The sequence below is a fragment of the Orbicella faveolata genome, unplaced genomic scaffold (genome assembly GCF_042242905.1).
Source record: "Orbicella faveolata isolate gen_17 unplaced genomic scaffold, um_ofav_v1 contig_4, whole genome shotgun sequence".
In the NCBI taxonomy this organism is placed as follows: domain Eukaryota; kingdom Metazoa; phylum Cnidaria; class Anthozoa; order Scleractinia; family Merulinidae; genus Orbicella; species Orbicella faveolata.
The window spans coordinates 7,341,256-7,355,369 of record NW_028301569.1 but is presented as its reverse complement, the minus strand read 5'-3'; the positions used below and the strand labels follow the sequence as shown (position 1 = coordinate 7,355,369).

The 14,114-nt window shown below is 39.2% G+C and overlaps 1 protein-coding gene across 2 annotated transcripts; it reads left to right on the top strand.

The window, feature by feature from the left end:
* Positions 1–1,196: 1,196 nt before the first annotated feature.
* LOC110068567 (uncharacterized) lies at positions 1,197–14,114 on the top strand. Of its 2 annotated transcripts, XM_089276068.1 has the most exons (11): positions 1,197–1,731; positions 4,362–4,603; positions 6,223–6,361; positions 7,687–7,844; positions 8,317–8,358; positions 8,717–8,883; positions 9,368–9,425; positions 9,809–9,893; positions 11,598–11,900; positions 12,436–12,657; positions 13,279–14,114. In XM_089276068.1, the coding sequence occupies exons 1-11, from the start codon at positions 1,452–1,454 to the stop codon at positions 13,443–13,445; spliced, it is 1,863 nt and encodes a 620-aa protein (XP_089132194.1). In that variant the 5' UTR covers positions 1,197–1,451; the 3' UTR covers positions 13,446–14,114. The 2 variants fall into 2 exon arrangements, with proteins under 2 accessions (XP_089132194.1, XP_020631618.2); XM_020775959.2 differs by lacking the exon at positions 8,317–8,358.

Sequence of the window (14,114 nt, the reverse complement as noted above, 5' to 3'; positions counted from 1 at the left end):
TCTTCTAACAGGAAATGAATAAAAAGAGAACAATTTATGTGCTTATATCAACATTGCAGGGGATGAAGGAATTGTTTAATTTTTCTCAGAAATTTCGTCTACGTAAAAGGCACAATCGATTTAATTACGTAATTAAAATCATTAAGAAACAATTAAAAAATAATTTAGCCATTCCTATCTGTGTAAAAACACGAAATTCTACATTCTAGAGCACACAAAGAAACTAACTTCGCCGCGGTAGCAGATTCATCTTGCCAAGTTTAAAAACATTGGTTTTTAAAGGTATGTGAATATTTGCAGCATCATTGACCAGCCTGGGGGCGCCAACAATCCACCTTCCTTCCTGTGTTGAATTGGATGTCTGTTCGAAGTTTGACGTACCATGCATTAGCCGTTGCCTTAAAATGTCCATTTAAAGCCATTGTACTTTTTCCTTATCCCCCTGTATTAGTTGGAAGAGAAAATAACACTCAACGACCACCAGTTTCTTACCAGTACAACAGAAACTCAGAGCGCAAGGTTTCAATGAAATATGGCGTCCACTGACAGAAGAAATTGCATGCATGACTGCTTGTATCGTCGTCTAAAACATTATTTATGGCTTAGCAAAAGGCTTTATTTGTGTTCATATTTTTACGTTAATTTCCGGAGGAATAATTTGTCTGAATAGTACTGACCTCAAATTCATTTTTCATATCAATATCGATGAAAAAGTTGAATTGATCTATCAAAAAATTGCGAGGCAAGCTTCAACAAAAATATATGAGGAAATAATTGTCCTCTTGTTGGTTATGGCACAGGAACTGGTAATAGATTCCCACGGTATCGCCTTAACAATGAATATTGACTTCAAAATTGGAAAAGTCTAAAATACAATTCCGGTTTATTTTTACACGACTTCTTTAGCTGGATATGTATTTTAAGAAATTTTGTTCTTGGTGCTTTAAAACGAATGTAAATGTTTCAACATTTTATCGGGATGCTTCATCATTTTGTTGCTTAACAACAAGTTCCTACGTCATTCCAACAGTTCTGTTTACACCCATGCAATTTTTAACAATTTTGATATACGACCTACTAATTTGTCGCTGAATTCTAAAGTCCATAGGTGGCTTTGGCCCACTGTCAATCAAACACTAATATGGAGGTAATGACATCCTATTGGCTCAATATTCTGGACTGATATTGCTAAGGATGGCTAGTAACTGCAGCTGCCGTGTTTTAGGGTTTCGTTGCGTTCGCGGATAGTCTAAGCTTGGTTTCAGCGAGGGCTTAATTTCACATCACACTGACACGCAAAGTTGAAAACTCTTCCTTGTGAAAGAAGCGAAGTTTAAAGGGTACACTACTAGTAGTGGAGACGGAGTAGGGCGAGATTCGATTAATTGGTGTGCTTGAGGGAATTATATCTTTTCAACTAACAATTTCGAAAACAAAACTGACTCAAAGCGATGGCTGGATTGTCAACAGCCCTGATTTTCTTCACGATGGCAATCACAGGCTACAGCATGGCCGAGTTCATTACAATCGAGCGTGATAGTAGCTTGGCACATGTTGATTTTCTCTTACCAGATTCTCATTGCCCTGGGAACAAGCAACAATGCGGCAATTTCAACGGTACTTCGCTTTCAATATGTTGGTGTTATTGCCATGATCAACAAGGCAAAAATACTACTTTTTACGAGTCAAGGTATGGCTGCCTTCCAGTCAGCGATGTTCGACAGCAGGCAGGTATGACCGTCAGTCAGTCGCTCTAATCATAGTTTGTTAAGTTACGATATTTGAGTTATTTTGGCCACGAATAAAACTACTATTAAATTGAGGGAAACCTGAAAATAATTGTTTACTAAGATAAAAAAGACCAAAGAGATATTAATAGTCCATAGAGGAACAAGGATGGTTAAGGATGGAGAGGATAAAACGGATTACAAACGACGAACTTGAAAAAAATTTAGATACGCAAACTGTGACGTAGTTCCTTTAAACAAAGTTTGTGTTAATGATTGTGCAAGCATCTGAACAATTACAACTCTTTATCACAATTATGAGCTCCTTGATTCGGCTATACAGAATTCAGAGTTATTAATATTCCTTGCCGTGCTTGTCTTGTCCTTTTTGCTAGTATAATGGTTGTATAAGCCCTAAAGACTTGAATGCGGAATTTCAATGACGGAAATTACGCTTTCAACATTTTTCTAATTTTATGAGTAGCGCACCAGCCTCAGGTTTGCTGAATGGCAAACCAATTTTTGTTTCTTGGTTTCCAAGTATCTCGCTAGAGTAGGAATGCCTTCATTTTAAATAGCTGTTTCTTTGTTTTGAATCGTTTTACTTAATTTTTCAATCCTTTGTGCCTAAGATTGGCCTCTGTTTTGGTTAATATTTAATGAACGCTTCGCGCTTTCACGTAGGGGCCAAACCACCCCCCTAATGTTTCATGAAGGCTATATTTGCTTGGTTTATATATTTCAGAACTAAGTTTGGCAGATGGGCTTTCTTTGTTCCCCAGTTTATTTTAATTTAGAAGTTGCGACAAAATGTCGGATTATGACGTCATAATTGATGACGTCACCAAAACGAGTTATGATTTTTTGTAAAATCTGATGTAAAGATTATGTCATTGGAAAGGCGTTGACTTGAGGAGTAAAATGCCGAAAACCGTTTTTTGCTATGATTATTTTTTGAGATATGGTAAATTAAATATTTTTTTTCCTGTCCCCCCGGAATTTGCTTAACCATACTGTCCTTTTTAAGTCAGTCTCTCTGGTTCATTTTTTTCAGGTTTTTTCTAGGAAGGCTAATAATCTAGCAAAATAGAAAGCTTGATGTTGTCAAAAATCGTATGGTTTTAGAAATTTGATTTTCGGCTTTGTTAGGATGGTATTAACAGTGAAAAAACGGGTCACGTTACAGGTTATGACGTAACAAAACTAACTTTAACGCAACAACACTAGAGGGATAATTTTTTATCTCGATTTTCTTCTTTATTTTTGCTTTAGTAATCTGGCACATCACATGTGCAACATAGCTCCATTTGCTGGAACAAAATTACGGCTCCAATTTGGGGATTTTTCTCAAGGGGGGGACCCCATATTTTGCAGAGTTATTTTTCATATTTAAAAATGCCATATTTCATTTAATTTTTGTGATATGGACAAAATTTTTTCAGGTTTCAGCTCCCCTTGATGTGCTCTTTCGAACACATTGTAAAAAATATGCATATTGAAAACTTCAAAAGTGGCAAAAAACAAGACGTCATCACTGTGACGTCACAACTTTGACATTTACTCACATTTTTCACGTAAATATAATTGGCATTAGGTCTCCTGCTCATCTGCCAAGTTTGGTGTAGAAAGAGTCAATACTTTTTAAGTAATGCGAAATAATGTGAAATATCCAAGAACTGACGAAACATTTGGGGGGTGGTTTGGCCCCTACGTGTTTGTATTGAGTATAGCTATAAATATAAATATTCGCTCTTAATATTTCATAGCTTCAGTACTTCTTTATCGAATAATGATACCTTGTTTACGCCTTTCAAATTAACCAAACATGTTTACCAAGAAATGCCGACTCGTGTTATTAGCTTGGTAGAAATAGAGTGAAAAACAGAAGCTACCGTTAAAGAGAAAAGAACTCCGAGCTCTCCCAACGGAAGTACAATCCAACACCGAGGGCCAATGTTTCTTTTCAGTTCAAATTATTTCTTATTGTAACCTGCGATATCAAATCTATTTCGTTTTGTTTTCTTCCATTTTCGGGACTGAATAATCAAACTCTTGTTTCTGCTCGAGAGGAAAAATGCTTCAAAATCAGTTACCCTACGCTATCGTTTTCATTTGTTCTAAAAACGTCGTAATTTGATATTACGTGTGCGTAAAATTGCAGCGAAACTTCATGACACAATCTCGTTCCCAGGGCTGAGAAATCCTGGGAACGAGGTTTAACTACGAGCTGCATCAGCGTCTTTAACGTGTCCTGTTTTTCAACTGTGTTCCTTTGTTTCGATCACACTCAGAAGCGTGTTTTTACGGAATAGAACTTTCCGTCAATATATTACCCACTCCGGTTGTGTTCGATTGGAAATGCAAGAATCTGATTGGTTCTCTCATCGTTTTCTATTCGCTGATAGACCACGATCGCGCGCGTTGGTCTTGAAACTGAAAATTACTCTCAAGTCTTTAAAATGCCAAAGAATTCCAGGTTTTGTGCTGTAATCCTTCAGAGTGACTACTAAAACAATTACATGTGCATTACTCGCCCTCGTTTTCTATGAGCGAAAGTCAACTCGGCTATGCCTCGTTGACTATTCACTCATAGAAAACGAGGGCGAGTAGTCTAATTTTTTTTTTTTTTCACAGGCTGCCTGATGCTCTTTACAGGCGAGTTAGTGGACCAACGTTTGGCTTTTTTTCCATCTGATTCTGTTCCGGAACAAACTGTAGACGTGCCCGCCAACCAGAGGTGCACCTTCTATTATGGAAATCGATTCTATGTGCAATATCTGGATTGTACTGGTTCCTGGAGGTCAATAGAATCACCAAATCTGCTTGACACTATAGAGCTGACACCCGGTTGGTCCTCAAGTCAGCTGAAGATTAGGGTAAGTTAGTTACTAGCCTTGATTGTCTCGGTTACTGGTAGATGAATTGGTCAAAATTTCAACTGTCCGCTGAGGTGGGCAATTGTATATATCTAACTAAAAAGGTAATGATAACGCGGGCCGAAATGTTAACTGAGAACTAAGAAATCACCACATTAAAAAAATTGAATGACAACAGAGATTATAACTATCCTATCCAGACCCAAAAGCGATGAAGTGCACAGGCTTCAGATCAGATCAGATTTTGGCCTTTTATATTTTTGTATTTTTAATTTCTCCAAATGACAATATGAATACAGCAATGTTTAAAATATTTGCAGTGAAAGGAAAGTAGAAAGGGCAAACTATAGTAGTAAAGAAATAGTTTGTGTTAGATCTATTAATACTAGGCAAAATAGAACTGGTAAAGCGCTTTTTAAAATAGTTTCCTAGTTGGCTTATTAAATTCAGGCTTGTACAAATGTAAAGAAAGTTTTCACTGTTTTTCAATATTTTAGCCAACTTTTGTCACTCTATATTCATTTCATTTTAATATTTATTTTCTAGTGATGTACCTGTAAACTAGCTGGTGAACTATCGTAGTGCACCACCATAGCTAAGCGTATATTCTTATTAAATCAGTATTGTATTGTATTGTATTGTATTGTATTGTATTGTATTGTATTGTATTGTATTGTAAAGGTGCCATACCAATAAGGACATCCAGTAACAGTTGGCCAAAATGTTCTTATATTTATTCTGAAAGATTCTGGATTTAGGTGCTGTAAAAACGCACTGAGAGTTGCGTAATTGTGTTGCTCAGATTGTACAGACAAAATGAACTAACCTATAATATTATGGGGTAAGATTTCAACGGTTTGTTCAGGAAGCGCCAAGTCTTTGCGATGGGAATGAGCTGACTTAGTCACGATCAGTTAGCACGTGAGGGCCCAGAACTGCCACAAAATATAATTAACAATCAGATCATGAGCTCGAGATTTCTATGAGGTGATAGTTGATGAGACCTCATTGAAATCGAGAGCGAATAATCTAGTTGTTTTAGTAGAATTCTAACTGAAATTTACTTCAAATAACGGTTTCCAATTACTTCTCGACGTATTACTAAACTTTGTGCCTTAGAAAGACCGTTCGGATTGAATTGTACTTTGAAATTGAAGTCGTGTGCGCGCGCGATCATTTTTTTCAATACATCTAATTTCAAGATTTTTAAAGTCAAGAAACCATTAATGTTTTTCTTTTACTCTTCTCAGGAATTTATTTATCCATTAATTTGCCTCAAACTGTTCTTTCAAAACTTTGTTGAAAGGAGAAAAAACGTCGCCATCTCGTAGTAGACCTCCCTAATAGCTGATAGTATACGAGTAGCTCAACGAATAAGATTGCAGCATTTGCATTAGTGTTCAAGTAGAATTCTACCAATAGACAATACATAGGGGGAGGCTTTCACTTTTTTGGTCATTTTCACCCTCTGCAAAGGCTATTTTCTGCTCAATTTTCAAAATAGTTAGTGCAGTTTATCACCTTTGGCTATGGTGATTCAGTGCCCACTAAAAAGTGACTTGGCGACCCAGGAGCTAGTTAAGAGATTACTGGCTAATCCTGTTGTTGTTTTCTTTCAGATCAAAGCCGGTACAACACTATTTCAGAACGTAACTGCTGGTCGTCTCGTTAGAGTTGCAATACAATGTCGAAGTGACACTTCTAACGTTCAGTTGACAAGCTCATGTGTTGTGTTCCAGGTCCATGGAAAAATTGACTGTAAGCATACATGAAGTAATAAGAAAGATTGTTGAATCAATTTAGATAATAATGTAAAGCCTCTTAAGCTAAACCAAAATATTATATACAACACATAATATAGAAAGTAACATAAGACAGTAGAGCGAGTTAACATTAATAATCGAGAACCGAAATGAGAAAAGAACATCGTATACTAATACTAATACGCAACTTTAGGCAAAGTTTAGAAAAATGCTGTAGGTAGGGTTCAGAGCTACCTTAAGTTTTCGAACATTTAAGGTGGCTCTGAGCCCTCCTAAAGAATTGTTTTTAACTTTGCCAACAGTTGCGTCTTATCATGCTCATCAAAGGTTGATAATATAAAAAAACATTCACCGTGCCGTTTTTGAATTATAAGCCCCTAAAACTGTAATTAAGGGTGTTTTTAGGAGGTCATACTGTTGCTACGGTAACCTATTGCGTCACGAAAATGATAACGTGCTAACCAATGATTGGGCAGTTTTTTGATACCATGACTGTAGCATCAAGTGATAAAGAGTGGTTATAACGACCCATCAAAATCTAAGTGCTGGAAACTGTTTTGAGCCACTTTAAAGAGTGGGAGATACTTAGAAATTTCAGTATAGTGCGTATCAACCATGATCTCCTCATTTTCGAGAAGTTGCAAGAGTACGTAACTCAATTTTCGTTACTTCCGCGTGGAAAGGATCAGTGCTAGTCCATCGCGGGTTACTCGCCAGGTTTCTGTCACGTTGCCCCAACAATATTCGCCAGTGCCTATTTATACACCTGGGTGGAGAGAGGCCCTGAGAGAGTGAAGTGTCTTGCCCAAGACCACATGCACCATAACCCCGGCAGGGGCTCAACTTGGTCCACTCGATCCGGATTCTAGCGCATTAGCCATCGCGTGATCAGGCAGTCCCGCCTCTCAAATATATAAGCATGCTCCATAATGTTCAAAGTAACCACTACTAGTACGCAGCTTAAATTTCATCAGCAAACGAAATTTACATTTAGGGGAGGCAGCGTGGCTGAGTGGTCAGCGCGTCGGACTCGCAATCCAGTGCATGGTCCAGGTTCGAGTCACGCTCTGACTACTACCTGGATTTATTTCACGGTAGCCCCGAGTTCAAATCCTCAGCCACCCTTGTAACTGGCGAAATGGTTTGCCTCCGGCCAGTTGGGATTCTAAGTTTCCTAATCGGGCTTTGCAATAATTCAGATTATAGGATAGACAAGTTGAATTTTTTTTTTTTAAAATGGTGTTATACTATTCCCTGCAGTTATTCTAAGTTCAAGTGGGATCCGTCGTTATTTCACGGTCTTCTTACATTTATTCCAAGGTCCGTACCCTAGGCCGACTCTAGCACCAGCATTAAACGCAGCGACCTTGCCAACACCGGTAGCGGAAAGATTAGATGCAACAGGGACTCTTCCCCCGGTGACCACGCCGGCGAAAAAACCAACGACGACCCCGTCTACTGAAGAGGGGGCAACCGAGGTATCGAGCTTACTTTGTTTAACGTTTGTACCTGCCATGTTAATCTCCTCCATCCTTACCATCCTTGTTCCTTTATAGGTTATTATTATCTCTTTGTGTTTTTCTACCTTAGTAAACGTTTATTTTCAGGTTTCCGTCAAATAAAAGTTAAATTTTGTACGTGGCCAAAATAACTCAAAATACCTTGACTGAGCTCCTTTAAAAAAAATTCACTCTTCTGATTAGCCAGTCGTAGTGCATATGCATATGTGATAAATAACAGTTGTACTAACTGGTGGATCCAGATGTGCGCTTCTAAGGGGACGAAGGTGGAACCGGGTGCTTGAAAACTGATAGGGATTTTGTGGGTTAAAAAAGAGATGCCCATGGGGGCGTTACATTGGGCTTTTTCATGTTTACTAATATTGAGGTTACACAAGCTTGTCTTAATTGTTTGACCTGCTGGTAATGAACTCTGCTCATCTATTTTCAGGGTGAAGCAACTCAACCTCCCAATGAAGGCGGAACGACCCCGGTATGCCATCACAGATCGTCTCAATAGAATGAGCAACTTCCTTAAATTTCGATTAGAATGTAATATTGCATCAGACTTTTGGAACGAGGACAAAAAGCGCTTACAAGAGACCTACTTCTACCAGCTAATATGTTTTCTAAAATAGGTTATAGCTTGGGAAAATGGAATTGATGATGAAGCTATGTGATGAGGAAAATGTAGTATGAAAAAAATAAATCACGACTCCTTCATACTTGTTTCAAATTATGTAAATTCGTCTAAGTTTTCTACCTATATTATTTGAGACATATACTGTGTCTAGTACACAGTACTAACTGAATATTTTTTTATATTGTTTTTGATTCATTTTGTACATCAGCCCACTAAAGGAGCGACGGGTGATGGTACGGGTACCGGAGAGGGCGCCGAGACAGGGAAAAGACAGGAAAGTCAGAAGAACACATTCATTATTGCCGGATCGGTGGCTGGAGGCATTTTGTTGATTGCCTTGATACTGCTCATCTTATGGCGCTGCAACAGTCCTAAGTAAGGTCTACTGCAATTTACTAAATTAATCTTAACAGTTATTGTTGTAGTGTAAAAGACTTCAATTTTGTAACTGATATAAGCAGCGAGTTCAAGATTCACTGAAGGGCTATGTTAAGTGCATTGTGTGTACAGTAATGAATGTGAACCCGCGTTTTCTAAATGGAAGATAGAGATGACGATTTTGATGATAATGATGATGACGATGATGTAATTTTATGAACTATAATGAAACACTGCAGTACACGGAGATAATGCTCAAAACTTCCATTTTTTACATACTAGGGTTTCATCCAGACTTAAAAGTGAGAACCACCTTGTACAGCATAATAAACGGTACCACGTGAGAGAACTACTCAATAGCTTTCATTTGAATATGGGCACACACTACTAGTGTTCTATCCGCTTTATACCTTCGTTTATTAGTAAACTCATTTCTGAATGTTGAAGTTCCAACTAAGCTGTCGTTTGCTCTTTCTTTCAGAAAACGACCCAACCAACATCGCCGTCTAGAAGGGTCAATTTCCAGTCCAGTATCCCACGTGAGTATGAAATAATTTCAGTTTCTGAGTTTTTAAGCCAGTCGATCGCGTACCGTATAGTAATGCCAAACCAATGCTTTCGACACTCCAGTGAAAACCACTCTATCGTGACGTAGTTGCAACTAGAGACATGGTATGTGTCCCTCAAGTGTTACAGACGTAATACAAAGGTTCTTTTTTCTTTCGAGTCTCGCAGCCATGACGCTTCTCGCAGGAATGCAAAATGAGGGCTTGTTTGGGAGACGTTGGTTTTCGTTATTTACGGCTATTTTATACCCACGCAGCACTTTCATTTTCTTTAATTCTTACTTGTTTATCAAGCTTGTAAAAATAGAGTGAAGAGAATTTAGCAATTTATCGCTATCCTTCTGTTTTGTTTTTAGATGAGTCGTAACTCAATACCAGTCTACACAGACGCTTCCTATTTGACTCCTATGGGGACTTTCACCGAGAGGACGAGGAGCATGGGTACTACAATAATTGTAGACATACATTTTAATATAAGTTACACTGCAAAAATCAGTCAACTTACACGTTAATTTACTTTCTTATGGCTTTCCGAATCACACACAGCCATACAATAGTGCGGTTAAAGCACTTTCAATGTAGGCTCATACACTCTGAATAACTTCTTGGAAGAAACTTATGATGAGAAGTAAGGAATTGGGATATTGTGCTGGAGTAACTGGATGGCTGCTTGAGCATGGCAGACCTACGAGCCCCATTAGGGAGGGGGCGCGCGGGGGAGGGGAGGGGAGGGGAGGGGGGGGGCTAAATATCCCACATGCATCCCGTTAATTTTCGGACTAAATATCCCGTCTATATCCCGTTAATTCCAGTTCCAAAATAAACGATTTTCCTAATCCCATATCCATTAACTTTGCCCCCAAATATCATGTATCCCGTTCAGATTTTACCCAAATATATCGCATCCTGAAAACCCCTTAAAGGGCCACACCTATGTACGTTTTCCTTGTCTTGTTTTAGTCTCGCATTCTAAGGCCCGGTCCAAACGCCGCTCCACTCATGTGCCGAACCAAACTTGATTAAGTTCGACTTTAGAGCGACTTTGGAGCGACGGCCGGTTCAGACGGCGTACTTGCGTCAAACTTAATTCGGGAAGCCGGTGGTAACAATTTTCGACGAGAAAATATGCGTTTTGAATTCAAGAACTCTGTCCAAATAGAAAAGCTGTCACTAACATTTCGCTGTTTATAGCAATATTTTGGGAAGCAAATTTAAACTCAAGGTCCAGTGTTTGTATTTAGACAGGTTTCTCCCGGTTAATTCGATTTGTTAAAGGGAATCTGATAAGCTGAGCTATTATCACGAAGAAAAAGCAAAAAATGAATTTGCGATAAAGAAACTCATAAATCGAAGGCATCTTTTTTGTCTTTGTTTTTAGCGACTTCAAGCTTCATGCATGACTTGTCACGCCACTCCATTTTGAGCCAATCACGAGTCCCGTTATATGAAAAATGCATTACAGTAATTTATGCATTAGGTTCGACACATGAGGAGAACGCCGTATGAATCAGCTGCCGCTCCAGCGTCGCATAGTGCGACAAACCCTGCCGAATTTAATGTTGTTTGCCGCACCAAACCTAACCTGCCGAACCAAACTGATTCAAACGCCGCTCTTCTGCCGTTCTTAACTCATCAGTTAGGTTTGGCGCATGAATGGAGCGGCGTTTGGAACGGGCCTAAGCCGTCAAATGTTCTGTCATGTTATCCACTGTTATGCTGATGTACTGCCGTTTTCTGGTCTTTCGCCTTTAAGCAAAAATAGGCGAGGGGGAAGGGGCGCAAATGCAAATGTAAGCTATTAGTTAATTGTTTTTTCTAACTGTCAGTTAAATATTAAGCCATTTTTCAAGCTTTGTCAGTTGTCCCCGAGGGAACTTCCTGTTCAACCAAAATTCCTAAAACTTAGAAACGGTGACAAACGGTTCGCAAATTTCCTTGGAAAGGTTCGGAACCGTTGCAGAAAATGCGGAAACTGTTCAATTTTCGAAAAGCGAACGATTCAACCGAAAATTTCGTAGAACGGAAATTTCTGTTTAGAAATTTAGATTTAGAATTTCAGAGTTTTTAAATTACAAAGGTTAAGGTAATAATATTTCCATCTGTAGAAACACACTTTTTCTTTGTTTCTTTGCTTGCATTTACTAGACAACCCAGCCTATCGAAGGAGCTCGGATGGAATAATTCTATCGGGTTCGGACATCAAACGAGGATCTATCTATTCCGATCGTTTTCCCACAAACGCTCCGCCCAGACCTCCTGCAGGTTCAAAGCGAGGCAGTCTGAATGGTCAAGTGAATCCAGCTCTGTCGCTGAGAGAGGAATTTGTGACAATGAATCCATTGTACGAAGGGCAAGTGGTAGACCACAAGGATCTTGAACGGCTTAACTGCAGCGACTTTGGAGTTAGCCCCGATCAGGTTGTTCTGGACACACGTAAGGATCCAGAAGGTAATTTGAACAGACGTAAAGTGAATGATATCTTGTCAAAATCAATTATAGTGAGCTGTGAGCCCCATTAAGGGGAGCTCCGTTGAGTATCCCCGAACGTTCCGGTAATTTTTTGGCCAAGTCCCGTATCCCGTTAATTCCAGTTGAAAAAAACTAACGATATTCCTACTCGGTATCCCGTTTTATCTGATCTAACTATTCCTATATCCCATTAATTTTTTCCCCAAATAGCCTGTATCTCGTTAATTCTCTAAATATCCCATATTCCGAAAACCCCCAATAGGGCCTCAGTGGTGGATAAAGGTGATTATAGCTATAAATAGTAATACATTATTCTGAATTTTAACAAATTATATCGCGTGGTAATGGCTGTTCCAAGAAACTCGGCAAATTGCCTAATTTCGAGGGCGCTCTACAATGCCAATGACCCATTTTACTTATAATTTGCTCTTGCAACCAATAAGATTGCTCTTTTACATCCGGAATGGTTTCCAGAATATATGTAAAAAAAAGTCTTATTGATATTTTTATTTAGAATTCAACGATAGCACCTACGATTGTCCTGAGGAAATACTGAACTCTCAGCCCAGGGCCTCGCCGATCCCCATGTATTATGCGCTCGATGAGCCCTATCCGGACAGCATCACGAACACCTTTGGGACCACCACTAGAGGGCGCCCAGATGGGCACGTATATGATGAGCCCGAGGCTGATCTTAGCAGGAGAAGGGCCTACGTTGTTGTGGACAATCCCAGAGGTATGTAGCTCAACGTTGGTGCGGGCAAAACTTCTGGTTATGGAAAAAAATGGCGTTGAATTGTAGTCTCAACTCGAGAACTCTTCAAAAAGAGAGGAATGAATCTTAGGAGTGGATTCCCAGGATCAAGGTGTTAACAATGGGATTCCCTGATACGCGTCGCTATTTTGAATTTAATTACATGACAAAGTTTGTTTATGATCAACCAGACTCTACGCTCCCACTTTGTTTTGCATGATGTACCATCCCGCGAATTCTCATAAATGACAACAAAAAGTAAAGAGAATTGTTCTTTTAAATCTAGAACATTGTCAGATTAAGTGTTGATATATATCTGTTTGCAATTTCAATTTTTCCACTCCAGGTATCGTGCGCCGACACCTCTAAATTAGACACTTGGTCCCAGAAAAACTATACTATATCTCCGACCCCCCCCCCCCCCCCCCCCGAGTCAAAAGGACACCTCAGCAGCAACAACAATAATAACAACAACAACAAAATATTTTTTCACCTCATTTAGCACTAGCTCTTAGTTGATGTTTGGTTCAACTTAAATTAATTGCTCAAGTGGTCAGGTTTACATTAATTTATTCATTTACTCATTTATTCTTCTCACTCCAGGTATACTTTACTCCCACGAATATGACGAGCCACCTCGCGACGAGGAACTGCTGAGTATTCGCAGGCTCAACTCTCCAAGTCACGGCATTTTAAAGGGTGGAACAGGATCGCCAAACAACACCAGATATTACCTTCCAGATGACCCAAAACATGTGCAGGTTATTTAATCGATGGATGCAGCTTTCTCTCGTCCAACAGACCTGGAGCAGATGGAGAATCCTTCTAATTGTTAGCCGCGCGCAAGGGCCTTAATGTACAGGAGACACCAAGGATCAGGGAGACTAATTATAATTTTTTAATCGAATCCCATCAAATTTCGCTTACTCCCCTCCTCTCTACTCCACATCAAAAGTCCTGGGAAGCTGAGCACAAAAAAGTATCCGAAAACAGCCCTCCTCCGTACTTTTTAGAGTTTCATTACCCTCTACAGTTTTTTCCTTTTCATTTCTCTTTTCATTTTACAGAACTCGCTTAATTCGTGTTCCATGTTGATGTTGCAGTATTTAACTGTTTTTAAAGTCAAACCTAAGAGGTTTCAAACGGAAAGCTCGAATACCCTCCGATAATCCTGCATATATGTCAATTGTAGATTGCAGACTACATTAAGGCCTAAATCATAGCGCTTTGGTTAGTCAGAATATCCTCAGAGTCGCCTATTTACGGTTCGTTATCCCTCGGTAATGGAAATAGGAATACGATATTTGTTAAAACATCTGCAGTTTGTAGTCTGCGGTCTGCAGTGTGCAAATGTCGCAAAATACGTCGATAAACCTCCCCCACCACATAAACAAGCACACCAAGGTGTTTGAACAAGAAATACAATGTAAGCTCAGAGG

What these genes read in the sequence shown, in the direction of transcription:
- LOC110068567 (XM_089276068.1), top strand. Translation starts at nt 1,452, where the DNA reads ATGGCTGGATTGTCAACAGCCCTGATTTTCTTCACGATGGCAATCACA. An exon ending in ATGAAGGCGGAACGACCCCG is followed by an intron (nt 8,359 to 8,716) that starts GTATGCCATCAC and finishes TTTGTACATCAG; the next exon opens with CCCACTAAAGGAGCGACGGG. An exon ending in CACACGTAAGGATCCAGAAG is followed by an intron (nt 11,901 to 12,435) that starts GTAATTTGAACA and finishes ATTTTTATTTAG; the next exon opens with AATTCAACGATAGCACCTAC.